Source organism: Hippocampus zosterae, chromosome 12 (genome assembly GCF_025434085.1).
Source record: "Hippocampus zosterae strain Florida chromosome 12, ASM2543408v3, whole genome shotgun sequence".
Taxonomy (NCBI): domain Eukaryota; kingdom Metazoa; phylum Chordata; class Actinopteri; order Syngnathiformes; family Syngnathidae; genus Hippocampus; species Hippocampus zosterae.
The window spans coordinates 22,384,896-22,408,863 of record NC_067462.1 but is presented as its reverse complement, the minus strand read 5'-3'; the positions used below and the strand labels follow the sequence as shown (position 1 = coordinate 22,408,863).

The following is a 23,968-nucleotide window of genomic DNA, read 5'->3' as shown; positions in this document are numbered from 1 at the left end:
GAAAACAACATGCTTTCACCACACAGACTCCAAAAGTCTCCAACAACACCAGAAAAAGTCGGTAGATTGTTACTAATCACTTTTTGGGGAAAAAAAATGCTCCAGAGGATCTGAATACAAACTACATTCATTCATTCATCTTCCGAACCGCTTGATCCTCACTAGGGTCGCGGGGGGTGCTGGAGCCTATCCCAGCTGTCTCCGGGCAGTAGGCGGGGGACACCCTGAACCGGTTGCCAGCCGATCGCAGGGCACACAGAGACAAACAACCATCCACGCTCACACTCACACCTAGGGACAATTTAGAGTGTTCAATCAGCCTGCCACGCATGTTTTTGGAATGTGGGAGGAAACCGGAGCACCCGGAGAAAACCCACGCAGGCCCGTGGAGAACATGCAAACTCCACACAGGGAGGCCGGAGCTGGAATCGAATCCGGTACCTCTGCACTGTGAAGCCGACGTGCTAACCATTGGACTACCGGGCCGCTACAAACTACATATAGTGTCAAAGTTGCTATGTTTGGCGACACTAACTTCCAGTCATTTCATAAAAAAAAAAAAAAAAAAAAAAACACCTTTTTTTCCGACACACCTCGACCGCGGTTAACTGGTTGGGCACCCCTGCTTTAAAAGAACTGACGACGCCTCTCCGACAAGAAGTAAGTAAGCGACATAGAAGAGGAAGCACTGCATCTTTTACCTCCAGAGTTCGCGGAGTCTTTAAAAGTGACACCAAGGATGACATTTCATTGGATTTTGTGATTTGGAGTGACACTGATGCTTTGGTAAATTTGTTAGCTTGTTTTTTATTCTATAGCTATCCGAATACAGTAATCGCTCACTTATCGCGGTTAAGTGGACAAGTACATGTGTATGAGAATATATAATATTTATAAGGCCAAATTTAATGGTATACACGCATGTTGAAGTAAATGTTTGTAGTAATTAACATTATTCAACGCTAGATTCTAATATATATGCCTATATTAGAGCTGTCAGTTTAGCGTGTTTTTATTGCCATTAATTGAAATAAATTTTAACGGGATTAAATTTTTTCTCGCGGGATTAACGCGGCACACGTCACAGCAGATGTTATGTTGCTCTATAAATAAACGAAAAACAAAAAAACAAGCACGCTGCACAGGTCCACGCACATTTGTTTTGCCAGCCACGGCAGCGCGAGACACCGAAAACGGATACTTAAAGAGTTTATGAATGGAAAGTTTAGTTTTAAAAGGTTGCCTGATTGTTCCACTGACAAGACCAAAGTTACCTGTATCATACAGGTATACGATGTATGCCACTGACGCGATTGTTACTTGTTTGGAACTATTTTGTGTGGAAGGTTACAGTGTTCCATGTCCATATAAATAGAGCGGGTGGAGCTTCTCTGTGTTAGTCTGACAGTGATAGTGCGCTGAGGAGGTGACATGACAACGAAAGATCAGCGGTGCAGTGGTAGCGACCTAGCGAAAATAAAACGTCTCCAGTGTTGTCATCAAACCAAGTGTAGTCATCCGAAATTATGTCTACACAAAACCGTAGAGAGACTTCCACACAAGAAGGACCAACAGAATCAACATAGCCCGAATGCTGTGTTCAAAGCAAACTTGAGAAAAACGAAGTATGCAACCTTGGTTTAAATCCACTTTCGGCTGAGTACTAGTTTACCTTAGGTATGCGCTTTATAATGTTATATTGCTCTGTTTTGATTCCATAAAAAGAGCTGTTAAAGCAGCTGTTGTGTGACAAAATATTTTTTCACTGTTGTTGATGGACAGTAATATTGTGTGAGAGATTATGTGTGAATAACTGCTCCAAGTGAAAAATGTTCATGTAAAATTGAAAATCGAAATCGAATTTGCATTTGGCACATAGAAAACTGATTCATGTTTCCACGTTGATGAGAGCATTAAAATGGGGAAAAATAGGACAAAAAATATCAAAGGAAATTCAGAAACGATAAAAAATGCGTGAGTAATCGCGATAAATTTTTAGTGAATTCGAGTTAATTATGACAGTTGCATTTTTAATTAGATGAAATACTTTAATCATTTGACAGCTCTAATATATATATATATATATATATATATATATATATATATATATGTATATATATATATATGTATAAGATGTATAAATATGGTTAGGTTAGTGTATAAATAACAAAATACAGTAAACATAAACATGAAATATACATGTAGTACTGTATATGTTGCTCTGTGTGACTCGCTGTTTTGCTGACTTTTGCCTCTCGCAGACCTTTTGTGGCATAATCGCTTTTTTTTTGATGAATACTTTTAAAAAATCCGCGATGCACTGAAACAGTGTTAAGTGAACATCGAAGTAGCGAGGGATCACTGTAACTCTTAATATGTTCCCTGAACATACCAGGCACGTTCTCAGTTTGTTGTTTATGCATCATGTAACGTGACCATATCTTACAACCTGTTCTTTATTTTTATTTGCCTTTCAAGATGACGTGTGTTCTTGGTGTTGGATTTTATAAAAAAAAAATATACAGTATATATATATATATATCCCCAAAAATGCAATTTGCAGTGCAACTTGTGGATTTTTTTCTTTTTTATGCATTTTATGGCTGGTGCAATATTTTTTCCCCCCATTTCCATTATTTTTTTATTTTTCCATTATTTCTTTTTGGAAATCAAGATCTGAAAAAAATTTGAGGTTAAACAATGTTCCAGTAAAGATTTCGTTTTCTACCTTTGATGTTTGATCTGCAAGGAGTAAAACTACCAGTATCAGGACAGTAACACTCACACTATAGCTCGCTGGTAGGCGATGATGAAGTCGGGTCTTCCTCCTTTGTAGATCAGCTTGGCGTTGGCTTTGACCCAAACCCAGCTTCCTGACTTACTCAAGAGACGGAACGTCGTCAGGCCGCTTTCTCCAGTTTTAATCACTGTGAAATGCACACACAGACAAACACACACACACACCGTGCTCTACAGTTAGCAGTAGCAGCAGTTTATGAGGCTTCACTCCACATTGACAAGTGTAGAGATGAAAGTGGACTTTCCTGAAAACATTATATATATATATATATATATATATATATATATATATTGCCGGGTTTGTCGATTTCTCTAATGTGGTTGGACAAAATAAAAATCTTTGTTCAAGTCCTTTTCCTCAAGCCATGAGCCCTTGAACATGTTCCTAACACTCATGTCTATTGCACGTATGTCAGCTTGCCTGCCTACCTGTTTGAACATTGCGCTGGGGCCGTACTGGGCAGATAACGCATTAATTGGTTTTCACAAAACGCTATTTAAATACTGGACATTCAATGATTAATCTGCCTTTTGTGTGCACACATGCACCCTTTGTGGCTTCCTTTCTAACCTAAATTTCGAAATCTCCGAGAAATGGCGAGGCCATGAGAATGCGAGGGGGTGTGTGTTACTGTTACGAGTGTTCGTGCCTCAACATGGCTACGCTCGTGAAAGCAAAACAACAAACTCAAACGCGTGTTCATTCAATGTTGTCAACTAATATTAATTTTAGGCAAATTTTCCTCAATTTTCCAGAGGAAATTTCATGAAAAATTGAAAATCCAGAGGACTTTCATCTTTAAAAGTATCAAAATTGTCTCACATACTGCGCATGTGGTTGTCGGCACAGTACATCATGTCAGCGGCGTGGATAAACTGGTAGCCGGAACCTTTCATGCACAGCTCTGTCTCTGAATAGCCCAAAATAACCTTCCCCCTGCAGAGAACAAATGAGGACACACATTTTCCCAGAAAAAAATGTAAAAACAAACAACGTTGGGTGAGTGGAGTGTTGTGTGTCACCTGTTGTCAACGCCCATCGGTGTGAAATCCATCTTGTGTTTGGTCTGAAAGAGCAACATTTTGGAGCGTATCTCTACAATGGATGGAGACTGAACGGGTGTGGCAATGGCAAAGAGCGCAAGCTGCGGTTTGATGTGTGACCCATTGTCCCTGAAGATGTTTTGGCCATGCAGGTACTTAAGTCGTCCCTGGAACTTGAGAGCCTGGTACAAACGCGACAGAGCCAAACCGCACAATTTACATCAAGCGGTCTTTCGTGCGTTTGCATGTGGTGGCATTTCTCACTAAAAAGCCAGACGAGTTGTCCAGGAGGCAACGGAAGCGACACACAAAACCTCTCTCCAGGAAGGATGAGTTTTCTGGAGGAAGTTGATCAGGACTGTAGAACTCTGTGTTCGTGCACTCCCCCAAACCTGACAAGACGAGAATACCTCATCAGTCATGTACATTTATAATGAAAATAAAAATACTGTAGGGTTATTAAAAGAATGAGTGAGACTCAAAATTCTAATTGTACAGGAGCCGTTCAGTCCGTACATAGAAAAATGATCAAATCTTTTATTCCTTACAGAAAATGAAGTTAAAGAAGAAACGTTGTGCTTTAGAAATACCAAGCCTTCAATGTGTAAACATACTGGAAACTGACATTCCAGCCCAGGACCATTGGACTACATTCCACAACATCACACTGGAGGTGAAAGATTAAGAAAACATGGAGCTGTCACCCCCCTATACGGTAGGGCTGAACAAATTTGGAAAATAATTAATTAATTGCATTTTTTTAACTCCATCCATCCATCCATCTTCTACTGCTTATCCGGGGCCGGGTCGCGGGGGCAACAGCTTTAGCAGGGAAGCCCAGACTTCCCTCTCCCTAGCTACTTCTTCCAGCTCTCCCCGGGGGATCCCGAGGCATTCCCAGGCCAGCTGGGTGGCATTGTCTCTCCAGCGTGTCCTGGGTCTTCCTCGGGGTCTCCTCCCGGTGGGACATGACCGGAACACCTCACCGGGGAGGCGCTCAGGAGGCATCCGAATCAGATGCCCAAGCCACCTCATCTGGCTCCTCTCGATGTGGAGGAGAAGCGGCTCGACTCTGAGCCCCTCCCGGATGACTGAGCTTCTCACCTTATCTCTAAGGGAGAGCCCGGACACCCTGCGGAGAAAACTCATTTCAGCCGCTTGTATCCGGGATCTCGTTCTTTCGCTCACGACACATAGCTCGTGACCATAGGTCACGCCCCTCCAGGTATCACTGTCATTGCCCACGTGAGCATTGAAGTCCCCCAGCAGAACAATGGAGTACCCAGCAGGAGTACTCTCCAGCACGCCCTCCAAGGACTCCAAAAAGGGTGGGTATGCTGAGCTGCTGTTTGGTGCATATGCACAAACGACAGTCAGGACCCGTCCACCCACCCGAAGGCGGAGGGAGGCAACCCTCTCCACTACCGGTGTGAACCCCAATGTACAGGCACTGAGCCGGGGGGCAATGAGTATGCCCACACCTGCTCTGCGCCTCTCACCGTGAGCAACTCCAGAGTGGAAGAGAGTCCAACCCCTCTCGAGAGAACTGGTACCAGAACCCAGGCTGTGTGTGGAGGCAAGTCCGACTATATCCAGTCGGAAATTCTCTGCCTCACATACCAGCTCGGGCTCCTTCCCTGCCAGAGAGGTGACATTCCATGTCCCAAGAGCTAGCTTCTGCAGCCGAGGATCGGACCGCCAGGGTCCCCGCCTTTGGCTGCCGCCCAGCTCACATTGCACCCGACCCCTTTGGCCCCTCTCATGGGTGGTGAGCCCATGGGAAGGGGGACCCACGTTGCCTCTTCGGGCTGTGCCCGGCCGGGCCCCATGGGTGTAAGCCCGGCCACCAGGCGCCTGCCAACGAGCCCCACCTCCAGGCCTGGCTCCAGAGGGGGGCCCCGGTGACCCGCGTCCGGGCAAGGGAAACTGAGATCCATTAATTTTACTCATCATAAGGGGTCTTTTGAGCCGTGCTTTGTCTGGCCCCTCACCTAGAACCTGTTTGCCATGGGTGACCCTGCCAGGGGCATAAAGCCCCAGACAACTTAGCTTCTAGGATCATTGGGACACACAAACCCCTCCACCACGGTAAGGTGACGACTCACGGAGGGGCGCTCAGGAGGCATCCGAATCAGATGCCCAAGCCACCTCATCTGGCTCCTCTCGATGTGGAGGAGAAGCGGCTCGTCTCTGAGCCCCTCCCGGATGACCGAGCTCCTCACCTTATCTCTAAGGGAGAGCCCGGACACCCTGCGGAGAAAACTCATTTCGGCCGCTTGTATCCGGGATCTCGTTCTTTCGGTCACGACCCATAGCTCGTGACCATAGGTGAGGGTTGGGACGTAGATCGACCGGTAAATTGAGAGCTTAGCCCTTTGGCTCAGCTCCTTCTTCACCACGACAGACCGATACAACGTCCGCATCACAGCAGACGCTGCACCGATCCGCCTGTCGATCTCCCGCTCCCTCCTGCCCCCACTCGTGAACAAGACCCCAAGATACTTGAACTCCTCCACTTGGGGCAAGATCTCCTCCCCGACCCGGAGGGGGCACTCCACCCTTTTCCGACTGAGGACCATGGTTTCAGATTTGGAGGTGCTGATTTTCATCCCAACCGCTTCACACTCGGCTGCGAAACGCTACAGTGAGAGTTGGAGAGCCCCGTTTGAAGGAGCCAACAGCACCACATCATCTGCAAAAAGCAGGGATGCAATACTGAGGCCCCCAAAACGGACTCCTTCAACGCTTCGGCTGTGCCTAGAAATTCTGTCCATAAAAGTTATGAACAGAATCGGCGACAAAGGGCAGCCTTGGCGGAGTCCTACCCCCACTGGAAACGATTCCGACTTACTGCCGGCAATGCGAAGCAAACTCTGACATCGGTGGTATAGTGACCGAACAGCCCGTATCAGGGGGTTCTGTACCCCATACCCACGAAGCACCCCCCACAGAACTCCCCGAGGGACACGGTCAAACGCCTTCTCCAAGTCCACAAAACACATGTAGACTGGTTGGGTGAATTCCCACATACCCTCAAGGACCCTGATAAGGGTGTAGAGCTGGTCCACTGTTCCACGGCCGGGACGGAAACCACACTGCTCCTCCTCAATCTGAGGCTCGACTTCCTGACGGACCCTCCTCTCCAGCACTCCTGAATAGACCTTACCAGGGAGGCTGAGGAGTGTGATCCCTCTGTAGTTGGAACACACCCTCCCGTCCCCCTTTTTAAAAAGAGGGACTACCACCCCGGTCTGCCAATCCAGAGGCACTCTCCCTGTTGACCACGCGATGTTGCAGAGGCGTGTCAACCAGGACAGCCCCACAACATCCAGAGCCTTGAGGAACTCCGGGCGGATCTCATCCACCCCTGGGGCCTTGCCACCGAGGAGCTTTTTAACCACATCGGTGACTTCAACCACAGAGATAGGAGAGCCCACCTCAGAGTCCCCGGGCTCTGCTTCCTCCAAGGAAGGCGTGTTGGTGGAGTTGAGGAGGTCTTCGAAGTACTCTGCCCACCGGTTCACAACGTCCCGAGTCGAAGTCAGCAGCGCCCCATCCCCACTGTACACAGTGTTAGTGGTGCACTGCTTCCCCCTCCTGAGACGTCGGATGGTGGACCAGAATTTCCTCGAAGCCGTCCGGAAGTCGGCTTCCATGGCCTCACCGAACTCTTCCCACGCTCTGGTTTTTGCCTCGGCGACCACCGAAGCCGCGGTCCGCTTGGCCAGTCGATACCCGTCAGCTGCCTCTGGGGTCCCACAGGCCATAAAGGCTCGATAGGACTCCTTCTTCAGCTTGACAGCATCCCTTACTGCTGGTGTCCACCAGCGAGTACGGGGGTTGCCGCCACGACAGGCACCAACCACCTTACGGCCACAACTCAGATTGGCCGCCTCAACAATAGAGGCACGGAACATGGTTCACTCGGGCTCAATGTCCCCCGCCTCCCCTGGAACATGGGAAAAGCTCTGTCGAAGGTGGGAGTTGAAACTCCTTCTGACAGGGGATTCCGCCAGACGCTCCCAACAAACCCTCACAATACGTTTGGGTCTGCCAGGACGGACCGGCATCTTCCCCCACCATCGGAGCCTACTCACCACCAGGTGGTGATCAGTTGACAGCTCCGCCCCTCTCTTCACCCGAGTGTCCAGAACATGCGGCCGCAAATCCGATGATACAACTACAAAGTCGATCATCGAACTGCGGCCTAGGGTGTCCTGGTGCCAAGTGCACATATGGACACCCTTATGTTTGAACAAGGTGTTCGTTATGGACAATCCGTGGCAAGCACAGAAGTCCAATAACAAAACACCACTCGAGTTCTGATCGGGGGGGTCGTTCCTCCCAATCACGCCCCTCCAAGTCTCACTGTCATTGCCCACGTGAGCATTGAAGTCCCCCAGCAGAACAAGGGAGTCCCCAGCAGGAGTACTCTCCAGCACACCCTCCAAGGACTCCAAAAAGGGTGGGTATGCTGAGCTGCTGTTTGGTGCATATGCACAAACAACAGTCAGGACCCGTCCACCCACCCGAAGGCGGAGGGAGGCAACCCTCTCGTCTACCGGTGTGAACCCCAATGTACAGGCACTGAGCCGGGGGGCAATGAGTATGCCCACACCTGCTCTGCGCCTCTCACCGTGAGCAACTCCAGAGTGGAAGAGGGTCCAACCCCTCTCGAGAGAACTGGTACCAGAACCCAAGCTGTGTGTGGAGGCAAGTCCGACTATATCCAGTCGGAAATTCTCTGCCTCACACACCAGCTCGGGCTCCTTCCCTGCCAGAGAGGTGACATTCCATGTCCCAAGAGCTAGCTTGTGCAGCCGAGGATCGGACCGCCAGGGTCCCCGTCTTTGGCTGCCGCCCAGCTCACATAGCACCCGACCCCTTTGGCCCCTCTCATGGGTGGTGAGCCCATGGGAAGGGGGACCCACGTTGCCTCTTCGGGCTGTGCCCGGCCGGGCCCCATGGGTGTAGGCCCGGCCACCAGGCGCTTGCCAACGAGCCCCACCTCCAGACCTGGCTCCAGAGTGGGGCCCCGGTGACCCGCGTCCGGGCAAGGGAAACCTTGGTCCATATATTGTAGTCATCATAAGGGTCTATGAGCCATGCTTTGTCTGGCCCCTCACCTAGAACCTGTTTGCCATCGGTGACCCTGCCAGGGGCATAAAGCCCCAGACAACTTAGCTCCTAGGATCATTGGGACACGCAAACCCCTCCACCACGGTAAGGTGACGGCTCACGGAGGGGATTTTTTTTTTTAACTCAATATTGAAATATTTAAATAAGCAGATCAGAAAATGGATGAATAAACGGATAATTCAATTTAATATCTGATCATTTTTCGGTTGTTTTCCAACTCAAAATGTTTTTCAAGTTGTTAAGGTTTTTAAATGTGGTTTCAGTAAAGCTACCCAGTACTTAAAAAAAAAAGCTAAATTACATCAAAACTATTAAATATAAAAAAAGAAACTCGGGGGGGGATAATAATAATAATAATAATAAACAAATAAATAAATAAAGCTACTTTACGCTTCAGCATCAGTGATGCTTGGCTATAAGAGCAACCATGGAAGCCATAAGATACATGACCCACCATGGAAAAGACGGTTGGAAGCTAAGATCAAGTCGGCTCGAAAAGATGCGAGTCAATTGACGGAGGCCCAGAGAGGTGTGATGAAAAGGCCGATACCCGAGAGGTACATCCAGATGACTCTACCTGAAGCACTCAAAACTGCCAAACAAAGGCTCCAAGCCTTGTCCAGCTGCCTAAAGCGGTACACGAGAGAGAATGAGACCAGACGAAGAAACAGGATGTTCGCAACACAACCTGCGAAAATGGCAGGGTCCTAACAACAGAGCTGACCCACCAAGACTGGAAACTGAAAGATACTGGAAAAGGATATGGGAGAAGGAGGTTGCAAATAAATGCAGTGCACAATGGCTGGTGACCCTGAGAGAGGAGGACAGCAACCTCCCTGAACATAACCCAGTGATACGTAACAGTGGCAGATATTCAGGAAAGAGTCTCAGGTATGAAAAACTGGACAGCACGCCGACTGGCTAAAGAAGCTCACAGCACTCCATGAGCATCTAGCAGCACAAATGAACCAGTTGCTGAGGGATGGGACTCACCCAGGATGGCGAACCGAAGGGCGAACGATCCTGATCATGAAGGATCCCTCGAAGGGTGCAGCCCCATCCAACTATCGGCCAATAACCTGTCTCTCCACAACATGGAAGCTCATGTCAGCCATCATTGCGGCAAAGATAAGTGGACACATGAATCAATTCATGAGCAAAGCACAGAAGGACATCGGTAGAGATACCAGAGGAGCCAAACATCAGCTCCTGGTTGACAGAACAGTCGCATAAGACTGCAGGCCCTGACATACCAACCTGTGCACAGCTTGGATTGATTACAAGAAAGCCAATGACTCGATGCCACATTCATGGATCACTGAATGCTTGGAGTTGTATAAGGTGAACAGGACCCAAAGAGCCTTCGTTGCAAACTCGATGAGGATGTGGAAAACCACACTTGAAGCCAATGGCAAGCCACTTACCCAAGTGTCCATCAAATGTGTCATATACCAAGGTGATGCACTCTCCCCACTGCTGTTCTGCATAGGACTCAAACCCCTAAGCCATAGGTGTCAAACTCGGGTCCCGGAGAGCCACTGTCCTGCATGTTTTCCAAGTCTCCCTGTTGCAACACACCTGATTCAAATGACCAGATCTTCAACAAGCTCTGCGGAAGCCTCACACTGAATATAATGTGGACCTTGACGAAGCAGCTATGACATGTACACGCATACACATACACGAATGGACAAGCACACGTGCATACACATCCTTGTTATCACTGTCTTCATCGCTCCGGTTCTTTTTCCCCCGTGACGAGGCTTGACCTGCAGAGCGCACGTGGGAATCTGTGCAGCTGGTCAGGCGGCCGCGTTATGTCCTATGACTTGTTGTAACTGTCATATGCTTATTCATGTGCTAGGGTCTTTTTTTTATCCTGGACTTAAATTATCCTCAAAAGAGGATAGATCGAGCGTGGGTTTTTTTTCCCTCTCCCTACCCTGCATTTATCCTTTCTGAATTCTGATTGTAATTTCCCCATTGCGGGACAAATAAAGGATATCTTAATATACCAAGTCGATACACTCTCTCCACTGCTGTTCTGCATAGGACTGAACCCCCTAAGCCAGGGGTGTCCAAAGTCGGTCCTCAAGGGCCGCTGTCCTTCCTGATTTCCAGCTCTCGCAGGAGCAACACACCTGATTTAAATAATCAATTTGTTCTCATGCTGCCTCAGAGTTGGCTGATGACTTGATCATCTGAATCAGGTGTGTTGCAGCCGGGAGAGATGGAAAACAGGCAGAACATTGGCCCTACAGGCCCGGAGCTGGACATGCCTACCCTAAGCCAAGTAAATCGCCAATACAGCCGATGGATACCACCTCAGAAATGGAGCTACGATCAGTCACCTCCTCTACATGGATGACATGAGAGGCAAGGTAGTCCGCACTGAAGGGGGTCTCACTCCCTGAAGGAACAATAGCAGACATTGAGGACAGCTACAAGTACCTCGGTATACCACAAGCCAATGGCAACCTCGAACTGGCAACAAGGCTACGGCCAAATACCTCCAGCGGGTGAGGCAAGTAAGAAGAGATTCAGATCACGGACGTTAAGACCCGAAACCTCCTAACCATGCATGGAGGGTTCCATTCCAAACCCAGCACCCTGAGATTGCACGCAAGCCGAAAGGAAGGAGGCTGGGGACGAGTGAGTGTGAGAGCCACTGTCCAGGATGAAACATCCAAGCTCCATGAATACTTCAAAGAGAACGCTCCAACGGATGACGTACTGAGAGAATTTCTCAGACAATGGGGAACAGAGGATGAGGTGCTGGAAGAGGGACCATCAACAACAACAAGCTTCTACACGGGATGTACCACCGGACAATAACTGAAGTGGCTGATCTCAAGAAGAAGTCAGTGGCTAGAGAGGGCTGGCCTGAAGGACAGCACAGAGGCACTCATCCTGGCTGCTTAGGAGTAGGCCCTCAGCACCAGAGCCATTGAGGCCCAGATATAACACACCAGACAAGACCCAAGGTGTAGGTTGAGCAAAGAGGCACCTGAGAGGATCCAACACGAGAAACTTGAGAAATACCAAGGGCTCAGAGAGGAGCTGGAGAGGGCCTGGAAAGTAAAGGTGCATGTCGTGCCTGTGTTGGTCAGAGCACTCGGGGCAGTGACGCCCAAACTAGATGAGTGGTTGCAACAGATCCCGGGAACAACATCGGACATCTCAGTCCAGAAAAGTGCAGTGATGGGAACAGCAAGAATACAGCGCAGAAGCTCAAGAAGCTCAAGCTTCCTGGCCTCTGGTAGAGGATCCGAGCTGAATGGGGGATGGACACCACCGAGATGAGGATTTTTTTCCCCTTTAACTATATATGTGTGTGTATCAGAGATGTGTTCCTCGAGCCGGTCCTTGGCCTCGAGGACCGGCTCGAGGACCGAGGGGCGGTCCTTGGTCCTCGGCCTCGGAGTCAAGTCCTTGGTCCTTGGCCTTGGCCTAGGGAATCAAGTCCTTGGCCTTGGCCTTGGCCTCGGATTGCCGTTCCTCTGACACAATGAGGAATTAGAGCCTCAAATCCCTTGTATAAGGACCGCAAAAATCACGAAGGAATCTAATAAATTCCATCCCAGGAAACCCATATTGATGGATTACCTCTGGCGCTTTAAGAGGGGGCGGGTCTGCCACTGACACGTAACAGTTAGCGCAACGTATAAGGAGCGGCATCACAGTTAGTTTCAATCACGGTCCGTTCTGTTCGCGATCGGCAGTTTAAATAGCGTGTAAAGCCTTTGTGTAACAGTGGTGTCTTTTATTTAGTTATTTTTGCACAGTCGTCACGTTTGTGCGGTTGCACTAGAATGTTTGTTTGAACCAAGTAATTTGCGTTACAGCTGGAGTCAATAATGTCGTCACTTCACTTCCGGGTTTGGCCGTTGAGATTTGGAGTCCTTTTGCTCGATTTCAGTTACGTTTGCTGAATGCTTTCTCATGTTTCGAAACATGAATATTGATAAAACATTGTTTAAAATCAGGGTCGATTTAATTATTTATTATTAGAGCTGTCAGTTTAGCGCGTTTTTATTGGCATTAATTTAAATTAATTTTAACGGGATAAAATTTTTTCTCGCGAGATTAACGCGGCACATGTCACAAGCGGATGTTACGTTGCTCTATAAATACACCAGAAACAAAACAACAAGCGCGCTGCAGAAGTCCACGCCCATGTCTGTTTTGCCAGCCACGGCAGCGCGAGACACCGAAAACGGATACTTAAAGAGTTTATTAATGGAAAGTTTACTTATAAAAAGTTGCCATATTGCTCCACTGACAAGACCGGAGTTATCTGTTCTTCTCTCTCTCTCTCTCTGTGTATCATACAGGTATACGATGTATGCCACTGACGCGATTGTTACTTGTTTGGAACTATTTTGTGTGGAAGGTTACAGTGTTCTGTAACGGTCTACTAATTACGATATTTAAGAAATAGGAATGCTTGTCTGATTGATTTTTCGTATGAATGGTCCAAAGGGCATATCACTAAACTCACCTGTGACGTATGCAGAGAACGCCAGAGCGAAATACGACGCGAGGCACGATTACGAGGCAAATTGGTCATTAGATTTGTTGGCTAATCGCTGTGAAAAATATTATTAAACAGTATTGGTTATTCTATAATTTACTGGTTGTAGCATGGTAACTTTATGGATAAAACATTCGTCACAAGGTGTAGTAATGCTAATGTTTAACTGTTGGTAGAACTCATGATGACGTGTGTTAAATTGTTTCGTCAAATTGATCGTAGATTACACATGCATCATCTTGGGAAGAGGTTGTCAAGCCACATCAATTCTTTCCTGTATTGATTACCAGTCAATTAATATTTGCAGTGTGAGATTGGAAAAAATACTCTAATGATGCCACATGAGTACACCAGTTTTTGATGCATTTATTTTTTGGAATAAACCTGGAGTACACAGCTGCTGATGTCATGTTCATTGTTAATGCATCGTTTTCAAACATTGACCCTTGAAACATTATACTTTTGAGGGTCGGAATTCTTGATTATCAATATCAGTCAAAATAGAAAAATAGGTTCCTATGATGAACGTTTACGGAACCCAACATTTGTTATCGTGGTTTCCCATTGGGTAATCCGACGGAACCGAAAAACGGTTACCATGAATTTCTGAAATCCTCAGGCCTGAATTAAAATTATAGAAAAATTATTTAAATATTTGCAGCATTTGTTTATCTTCGATATGTTATGTTCGATATGTTCGATTCCAGCTAAGGCCTCCCTGTGTGGAGTTTGCATGTTCTCCCTGGGCCTGCGTGGGTTTTCTCCGGGTACTCCGGTTTCCTCCCACGTTCCAAAAACATGCGTGGCAGGCTGATTGAACACTCTAAATTGTCCCTTGGTGTGAGTGTGAGTGCGAATGGTTGTTCGTTTCTGTGTGCCCTGCGATTGGCTGGCAACCGATTCAGGGTGTCACCCGCCTACTGCCCGAAGACAACTGGGATAGGCTCCAGCACCCCCGCGACCCTAGTGAGGATCAAGCGGCTCGGAAGATGAATGAATGAATGTTTATCATTGTATGTACTGTATATGGTGTTGTTTGTGTTATTATCATATGCAATTGAATAAGTAGACCCTTTCAGAATTCGAAATTTGGGACTCTCTCAATCTATAATGGACTCATACTTTTCTGATCAGCGAGTCCCTGGGACTCGCTGCCGGTCAACTGTAAAATTATCACTGAGAGATTACCGCTTTTTCGTCATGCCTGTTGAGTGTTGATTTACTTCATATTAAGAAACTACTGCACTGAAACATTCATTCATAAATGTATACCATGTGATTTTATTTTTTTCCTCAGTATAAATAACACATACCGTGACCGTTCTACTGTTTGAATAAAAACACTTCATTCAAGCGTTAGGTGCAATGGGTTATGATGGAGGGGTGTTGCAAATCATGAAGACCTGTCAAGTTGTATGATAGCATTGTTTTATAATGTCCTCGGCTAGGCCTCAGTTTCAAAATCAGTCCTTGGTCCTTGGCCTTGGCCTCGGAGGCAAGTCCTTGGTCCTTGCCCTTGGCCTCGGAAAATTTCTCAAGTCCTTGGCCATGGTCTTTCCTCTGAACATTTTCCAAGTCCTTGGCCTTAGCCTCGGAGTCAAGTCCTGGGCCTTGGCCTCGGGTTGCCGGTCCTTGGACACAACACTGGTGTGTGTGTGTGTGTATATATGCATGTATAATAATCCTCATCTCACCCCTCGGGTGGTGTCCGTCCCTCATTCAGCTCGGGTCCTCTACCAGAGGCCAGGAAGCTTGAGGGTTCTGCGCAGTATCCTTGCTGTTCCCAGCACTGCACATTTCTGGACTGAGATGTCCGATGTTGTTCCCGGGATCTGTTGCAACCACTCATCTAGTTTGGGGGTCACTGCCCCGAGTGCTCCGACCACCACAGGCACGACTGTCACCTTTATCTTCCAGGCTCTCTCCAGCTCCTCTCTGAGCCCTTGGTATTTCTCGAGTTTCTCATGTTCCTTCTTCCTGATGTTTCCATCACTTGGGACCGCTACATCCACTACAACGGCTTTCCTCTGCCGTTTATCTATGATCACGATATCTGGTTGGTTCGCCATTACCACCTTGTCAGTCTGGATCTGGAAGTCCCACAGGATCTTCGCTCTGTCATTCTCCACCACCTTCAGAGGTGTTTCCAATTTTGACCTGGGGGTTTCCAGTCCATACTCCGCACAGATGTTTCGGTAGACTATGCCAGCCACCTGGTTATGGCGTTCCATGTAGGCTTTCCCTGCCAGCATCTTGCACCCTGCAGTTATGTGTTGGATCGTCTCAGGTGCCTCTTTGCACAACCTACACCTTGGGTCTTGTCTGGTGTGGTATATCTGGGCCTCGATGGCTCTGGTGCTCAAGGCCTGCTCCTGAGCAGCCAGGATGAGTGCCTCTGTGCTGTCCTTCAGGCCAGCCCTCTCTAGCCACTGATAGGACTTCTTGAGATCAGCCACTTCAGTTATGGTCCGGTGGTACATCCCGTGTAGGGGCTTGTCCTCCCATGATGGTCCCTCTTCCAGCGCCTCATCTTCTGTTCCCCATTGTCTGAGTACGTCATCCGTTGGAGCCTTCTCCTTGATGTATTCATGGAGCTTGGATGTTTCATCCTGGACAGTGGCTGTCACACTCACTAGTCCCCGGCCTCCTTCCTTTCGGCTTGCGTACAGTCTCAGGGTGCTGGATTTGGGATGGAACCCTCCATGCATGGTTAGGAGCTTTCAGGTCTTAACGTCCGTGGTCTGAATCTCTTCCTTTGGCCACCTTATTATTCCTGCAGGGTATCTGATCACTGGCAGGGCATAGCTGTTTATTGCCCGGGTCTTATTATTGCCATTGAGCTGGCTTCTTAGGACTTGCCTCACTCGCTGGAGGTATTTGGCCGTAGCCGCTTTCCTTGTTGCCAGTCCGAGGTTGCCATTGGCTTGTGGTATACCAAGGTACTTGTAGCTGTCCTCAATGTCTGCTATTGTTCCTTCAGGGAGTGAGACCCCTTCAGTGCGGACTACCCTTCCTCTCTTAGTCACCATCCGACTACATTTCTCAAGCCCGAATGACATCCCGATGTCGATGCTGTAGATCCTGGTTGTGTGGATCAGGGAATCTATGTCCATTTCGCTCTTAGCCTACAGCTTTATGTCATCCATGTAGAGGAGGTGACTGATTGTAGCTCCATTTCTGAGGCGGTATCCATAGCCTGTCTTGGTGATTACTTGGCTTAGGGGGTTCAGTCCTATGCAGAACAGCAGCAAGTGTGGTTTTCCACATCCTCATCGAGTTCGCAACGAAGGCTCTTAGGGTCCTGTTCACCTTATACAACTCCAAGCATTCAGTGATCCATGTATGTGGCATCGAGTCATAGGCTTTCTTGTAATCAATCCAAGCTGTGCACAGGTTGGTACGTCGGGACCTGCAGTCTTGTGCGACTGTTCTGTCAACCAGGAGATGATGTTTGGCTCCTCTGGTATCTCTACCAATGCCCTTCTGTGCTTCGTTCATGTATTGATCCATGTGTCCACTTATCTTAGCCGCAATGATGCCTGACATGAGCTTCCATGTTGTGGAGAGACAGGTTATTGGCCGATAGTTGGATGGGGCTGCACCCTTCGAGGGATCCTTCATGATCAGGATCGTTCGCCCTTCGGTTAGCCATTCTGGGTGAGTCCCATCCCTCAGCAGCTGGTTCATTTGTACTGCTAGGCGCTCATGGAGTGCTGTGAGTTTCTTTAGCCAGTAAGTGTGGACCATGTCCGGGCCTGGTGCTGTCCAGTTCTTCATATCTGAGACTCTTTCCTGTATGTCTGCCACTGTTATGGTTCTGTTCAGGGAGGTTGCTGTGCTCCTCTCTCAGGGTCACCAGCCATTGTGCACTGCTGTTATGTGCAACCTCCTTCTCCCATATGCCTTTCCAGTACCTTTCAGTTTCCAGTCTTGGTGGGTCAGCTCTGTTGTTAGGACCCTGCCACTGAGCGTACACTTTCGCAGGTTGTGTTGCGAACAGCCTGTTTATTCGTCTGGCCTCATTCTCTTTCGTGTACCGCTTTAGGTGACTGGACAAGGCTTGGAGCCTTTGTTTGGCAGTTTCGAGTGCTTCAGGTATGGTCATCTGGATGTACCTCCCGGGTATCGGCCTTTTCATCACACCTCTCTGGGCCTCCGTCAATTGACTCACATCTTTCCGGGCCGCCTTGATCTTAGCCTCCAACCGTCTTTTCCATGGTGGGTAACGTATCTCATGGCTTCCATGGTTGCTCTTATAGCCCAGAGTCTCCAGGATCACTGATGCTGAAGCGTATATCAGCTCATTGGTTTCTGTGATCGTTACGGTAGGGATCGCCCTCAGTGCTGCATTCACACTTTCTATGAGACTTTCAGATGGTACTTCACATATCCGTTGTAATCGGTTTCTTGGTTGCCCAGCTTTCATTCTCGCCATGATCTTAGCTTTCAGGTCAGTTGCTGCCTCGCTCAGCATTTCATTCATTGGGGCTGGCCACCCAATCTCATCATCGGCATTCTTTGGGGCTTGCCTCCCAATCTCTTGTATGACCTCCTCCTCTGATCTGGCAGCCTGGGGCCCTTCACCATGGAACCTGCGTTGTACCTCATCAATCTCAAGTTGTGACAGCAGTTGCCGTTTGTGGATGTTGGAACACTGAGCTACTAGTTGTTTCGCAGTCAACCGTGACTGTGGGTTTCGAAGTAACCATTTAGCCCACATTCTCTGCATGTAACCCCTCTGACTAGGGTTGCTTGAGTAGTAGCATTCCAACAGAGCCATGTTATCGCATCTCGCCCATCTCCGCTTTGTTCCAGTAGCCCTTGTTTGGCCGGGCGACGTCTGAGCCGGCATGTCATTCGTTTTATTGTCTCTCATCATTGTATGAGGTAGGCATTAGCGTGAAGGATCTTGCCCAAGGACCCACACTGGATGGTGTTATGTACCGTCTCCCGTATGCCAAACCGGTGCCTTAACAACTGAGCTATCAAGCCGCTTGGATTATACATATTATATATATATATTATATATATATATACACATATTTCCAGCTATTTCAGCCATCAGATTGTTTGTTGAACATTGCGGCGGATGACTTGACTTCAAATTGGGGCTGGTGCAAAAGTGCGATGACAAAAGTGCGATATTCATTTCCCATCAATGTTACTACCTCGAATTTTCCATGTATCTGAGCGTTCCCACTATCTGAGCATTCATTGGACCACAGTGAGCAACATCGGACATACACATGGCAGCCAAAACAGGATCTGACACCTGTCAAAAACTGAGATTGGAACAGGTAGACCCCTAGGACCACATGAGTAGCCTCCGGGCCTGTTTTAAAATTAGCTCACCAGTGATGGAAGATTATTTTCTTGGAATGCTGCTGAAGTGATCATTTGAAAATGTAAACCCTGGCAAATATTTCACAAAATAATGTGTTGCATCTGGTATTTAGCCGTTTCCAAATTACCGTATTTTCACGACTATATGGCACACTCAAAAGTCTTACATTTTCTCAAAAATGCCTGATTGTGCGGGGCGCCTCATCCCTGCACCGAGTTCCAAAATCTGTGAATGTTGCTGTGTGACTTAAATGAGTTTCACTATCTGATGTTATGCAGACACACTGCGGCGGACACAAGGCGGATGTAACTGAGGACGGCATGTGAACGTTAAAGGGGAAGGATGGGCGTGAAAGAGGACACTCAAGGCACGCTCAACAGACTGATATAATACCGATACGTGCATTGGGCAAAACAACTTCGGACCCCAGAAAATGGCACAGCTGAAGAGACTCGCCTTTGAAGCAATTTCAAGCGATCAGTTCTACGGAGGAACATGACAATCGAGCAGCTGTGACAGAATTTAAGATAAACGAATCCATGTTTGCAAGTGGAGGAAGCAGGAGAACGAGCTTCGCCAAGTCAAGAAGACGATGGAAACAAGGTGAGGTGGCCCGAGTTGGAAGACCAACTCTTGCAATGGATTCATGGTCAAAGAACAGCTGGGAGAAGGGTCTCTCCAGTCACCTTTCGACTGAGGGCAGAAACTTGCAGAAGAAATGAAAGTCGAACATTTTCAAAGATGTCCGTCTTGGTGTTTTTGTTTTATGAAATGGCACCAATTATCTATCCAGGCAAGGACTTCTGGCAGACTACAAAGAAAAGCTAGCCACCTTCTGCTTCTCCTGCCATAAAAAGATTGCCGACAAACACATCCAGCCCAACCGCTGTGTGATTTTTTTTTTGGTCCATCCCACCATTAAATATTTCTGGAGGTCAGACTTTTGAAACTCTTATGAATTATTATCGAGTTAAAAATAGAAAAATAGACCCCAAAAATCTGACACAATTTTGTGTGGAGGTTTTTAGCTCCATACAAAATTGTGTCAGATTTTTGCTCTGTTGTGCAAAATCCTGTACCTGACAACTTTGCGTGATCCAAGGCCACGTACCTTGTCCACCTGTGTCAGGTGGATTTAGCGCAAAGTGGAGGTTCTGCCTGAACGTGGCACGGTCATCCGTGTGGATGAGCTCAAACACGCTCTGGTGGACCACGTCCGACTGTACAGGGAAAGACATAGTCATTGAACAGTCCACTTAACTCCGTAGTATGTAAAAAAAAAGTCAAGACAAACATTCACCTGCTGGAAGCCTAGGTACTCTTTGATGGTGGGCGAGGTATAGAACACGTACCCCTCGGATGTGACGACCAGCACAAAGCCATTCAGCGCCTGTGCAGTCACACTTAAGTTACAAGTAGCTATTTCCTGATTTATCGAAATAGTTCTGCCTTTACAATGATAATGCTCGGTTTTGACAGACAGTGAAAAAAAGGATACATTTAAAAATACCTTCTTATATCGATTGTGGTCTCCTTTTTCTCAATAAGGAAACGGACAAATAAAACTAATATCACATTCATACCGAAAGAATTTTTGATACAACACTTGTATTGGAGCTTACTACTTTGTTGAGGTGTACCGAAAATGTGGCTGCTACAGTGCTACACAGAAATACTGTACACTGTAAAGTAGGACATTGTTGATATGGCAGAATTGGACTTGGCTTTGTCTATTACCTGGAGTAGGAGGTCTCCCTCAGAGAAGCCTTGGGTCACCAAGTTGTTCCCATTGGAAGCGTTGTTGGCTGCAGGAAATCCACTGCTTGTGTTGTTCTTTATCGTGGCTACAAGAGTGAGAAGGTTAAACATTACACGTGGGATACTTGGTGGCCCTCCTATTCAAAGCACTTGCTGAGTTTGAAGAAGATATTTGATTGCTTATGCAGCTGGTGTGATTATCCACTTTAGTGGCAGGAGAGCAAAAAAAATAATAATGTGCCTGGCTTGTTTGACACAAAAACTCGTTTTGTAATCCCCACTTGAACCAGACGTCTTCAAAGAGGTAATAGTGTACCACTGGCTTGTTTTCCATGCCACAAACCAAATCCAACCTTCGTTAAACCGATTATACAATACAATACAATACAATACATGCTGATTTATATAGCGCTTTCACAACAGCGGCAGCTGTAACAAAGCGCTTTACAAAACAGTTAACATAAGGTAAAATAATAAACACAACACACAAAACACAGACAGTCGTGCAGTCCTAACCACTTTTCCGTCACACGCTTTGTTGTTTGAAGCGGTTTGAGATGAAAGAGGAGAGAATCAAAGTGTCCTTTAACCAGTGGATCAGAGACGTCATGCTCAAAATGTGCACACGTCGGCTACAAGCTAAGTTTCAAAGTCAACAAGAAGCTGTAGCATCCATTGACGAAAAAAGAGATTGGTTAACTTCTCCTGTCCCAATGAAATCCATTTCAATTCCAAGCGGCGACTCACGGTTCCAAATATGCATCTGCGCTCTTCGCCAACGCTCCTCTCTCCTCATCCTCAACTTCAGCGGCCATCCATCCAGCCGCACCAACGCCAACTGTCCAACAGCGCTGACATAGCCACTGAACAAATCGGGGTTGTGAAAAATGCTGCCCATTACTGGCGCAAAAAACACAAGCGCCCCAGGTCTGTCCAGCACCGACAGTCAATGGCGCCGACATTCCTCCCAATCAAAATCTGTGCTGGTACAGGCGTGCTGTCGAGAAGGCGCAACCACCAAGCACAGATACTGCTCCTTTGACGAATGTCATGGCCAAAAAGCGCTGAAAACAGTCCATAACAGGTCCACACAATGAAACAACAAACAACATGTGACAAAACAAAAGACAAAAACAGCAAAAAAGAACAAAAAAGCAAGGCTCTTGAAGAGCACTTGCCAAAGGCTGCCTACTCGGGCGCCATCTTGGAAAAAAAAAAAAAAAAAATTATGATTATGAGCGAGTTGAAACTCCAAACCTTGTTTGAGTGCACATACTGCAATTTTTTTCCTCTTGCACATATGAGGTTCCCCCATATTTACTTTGGCATCTTGTGTCACTATTATATAAGCACATCACTGTTATATGCAGAGCTGCTTATCAGTGCACTTGAGACACTTCCCATGAGGCTGCATTTCAAAGGACTATTGTAGCTTATTTAAAACATTTGTTGTCTTCCTCTTCCAAGCACTATGCTTTGTATTCTAAAAAAACAATTGTTCAAAATACATGAGTTCAACACAACTACATCCAAAAGTGGGGGTAATGGCACAATGAAGTGCCGATTGGTGCAGTGACCGCTCTTGTTTTTGTTAGAGTCTGCTTGTTGGACTACACGGGGGCAGTAATCTACCACATACAGGGGATAAAGCTGTGGTGAAAAAAGGTTTGACACGTCGGACTGATTTTATCATGCACATTACTGCCACATAAAGAAGCGTAGTACAAAACTACGCCATGGTTTTTATTTAAACGAGTCAGACAGATATACAGTATTTGACATTGCACCTCTTTGGAGGAGATCTGGATATTACTGAGTGACTCCCTAGTTCATAGTTTCACATGTATGCAATTTACATATGGATCATAGGTTGTATTCTCTCTTAGTTGCAGACAAAGTAGAGTAGTGTAGGGAGTCAATAAAACACATTTAGTTTCTTTGACTTATGTTAGTCTTGCGGCACCATGAGGCTGGATCGAGACTTCTCGCTGGTGTCTAGTTGAAATGACTCACATGTACAAAAAAAAAAAGCTAAACAATCTCCCTTTCCTGTCTCTGTGCAGCATATTTACAGTCCTTTAATAAGCAATCACTTGTGAGAGAACTTCCCTGATGTGGATGGTACATACGGGAAGATCACAGGAAGTGGATGATCCCAAATGGACCATCCAGTCCAGTCACGCCAACTCATTTTCGAGGATAGGAGACACCCACCTCCCCAAATAAACATGCATTGAAGTCCTTGAATGCAACCACTGGCAACAGTATGATGTCATCAGAGACAACAAGAAGAATATCCCTTTCATCGCTCAGTTCTAACAAATCCAGCGCAAAAAACTCAATGCAGACTGGCCGCTCCTATTCCATATCTGGAAAACCCACCAAGAGTCTCTCAATTGTTTTTTTTCCCTCCCCTTTATTCAGACTTCGCGTGTGTAAGCGGGCCTTACAGGGGCCTCATGTTTGTTTTCATTTGAGTTTTTTTTCCCCAGTGGTGAACCTTCTCTTCCATCCCTTCCTATTATCAACTTGCTTGACAATTTCTGCTGCTGCTCCAACAGGAATTCCTTCAAAATGGGCTTGATGCCTCATGGATCCTTGCCAGAATCTCTTGCAGACGAGAACTTGTCTTAATTGATCATTTCGTGCTTTTTTGGATCTGACGAAGCACAAGTCAGGATTTCAGCCTGGCTTGACATCTGTATCAAGACAGCAATAGACTAGATCATTAGAAAAATGAAATTTGTCGTCTATTTCCTTGTTGCGATTCTGTAATTTTTTTGAAGACCCTGTTGCATCGAGACCATACACATTAATACATCACAAATCTAATTATCCAGAATACTATGCCGCTTTGTGAAAGTACACACAGTTTTTTAGCAATATCCAGAGGTGAGAATAAGCATAAGACATAAGCAAGTCTCAAGTTACTGTGGCAAAAATTAGCAAGTAGAGAACTGTACAACATAAATTTTCAGCAAATCAAGTAAAGTCAGTCCTTGCATTCAGTACGACAAGTCAAAGTACCCAGACCTCATTTTGATGGTACCGAAAAATGGTTTCCCATATTTACCACTGCTCAACACATATTGTTTTTTTTTTTTGTTATTGGAAAGTGTCCTTGGGTGTCTTGAAAGGCGCTTATAAATAAAATGCATTATTATTATTTCCGTGGCGTCATTTTGATGGTACCGAAAAATGGTTTCCCATAAAAGTCACCGCACACGAGTTGACTGTTTGCGATCAAATCTCTCCTGTGTGATCAACGCGATTTCACTGTGCCTGTGTGTGTGTGAGTGTGTTTCTTCTAATTTACTTTCTTTTTGTTGTTTTGAGTGTTGGGGGGCGGA

At 46.8% G+C, this 23,968-nt stretch overlaps 2 protein-coding genes across 2 annotated transcripts in view; both read right to left on the bottom strand.

Annotated features, from left to right (window-relative positions):
* Nucleotides 1–16,646, bottom strand: part of LOC127612093 (uncharacterized) — a 76,624-nt gene extending 59,978 nt beyond the window's left edge. The window contains exon 1 of the mRNA XM_052083074.1: nucleotides 15,211–16,646. Coding sequence (XP_051939034.1) covers nucleotides 15,250–16,224 — 975 coding nt within the window. The 5' untranslated portion in view covers nucleotides 16,225–16,646 and the 3' untranslated portion in view covers nucleotides 15,211–15,249. The remainder of the gene's footprint in view (nucleotides 1–15,210) is intronic.
* Nucleotides 1–23,968, bottom strand: part of LOC127612042 (aryl hydrocarbon receptor-like) — a 146,200-nt gene that overhangs the window by 10,315 nt on the left and 111,917 nt on the right. Inside the window, exons 3-9 of the mRNA XM_052083004.1 lie at nucleotides 20,598–20,704; nucleotides 20,161–20,250; nucleotides 19,972–20,080; nucleotides 4,108–4,235; nucleotides 3,823–4,025; nucleotides 3,627–3,736; nucleotides 2,786–2,927 (exon numbers count right to left, since the gene is read on the bottom strand). Of these exons, the coding sequence (XP_051938964.1) occupies nucleotides 2,786–2,927; nucleotides 3,627–3,736; nucleotides 3,823–4,025; nucleotides 4,108–4,235; nucleotides 19,972–20,080; nucleotides 20,161–20,250; nucleotides 20,598–20,704 (889 nt within the window). The remainder of the gene's footprint in view (nucleotides 1–2,785; nucleotides 2,928–3,626; nucleotides 3,737–3,822; nucleotides 4,026–4,107; nucleotides 4,236–19,971; nucleotides 20,081–20,160; nucleotides 20,251–20,597; nucleotides 20,705–23,968) is intronic.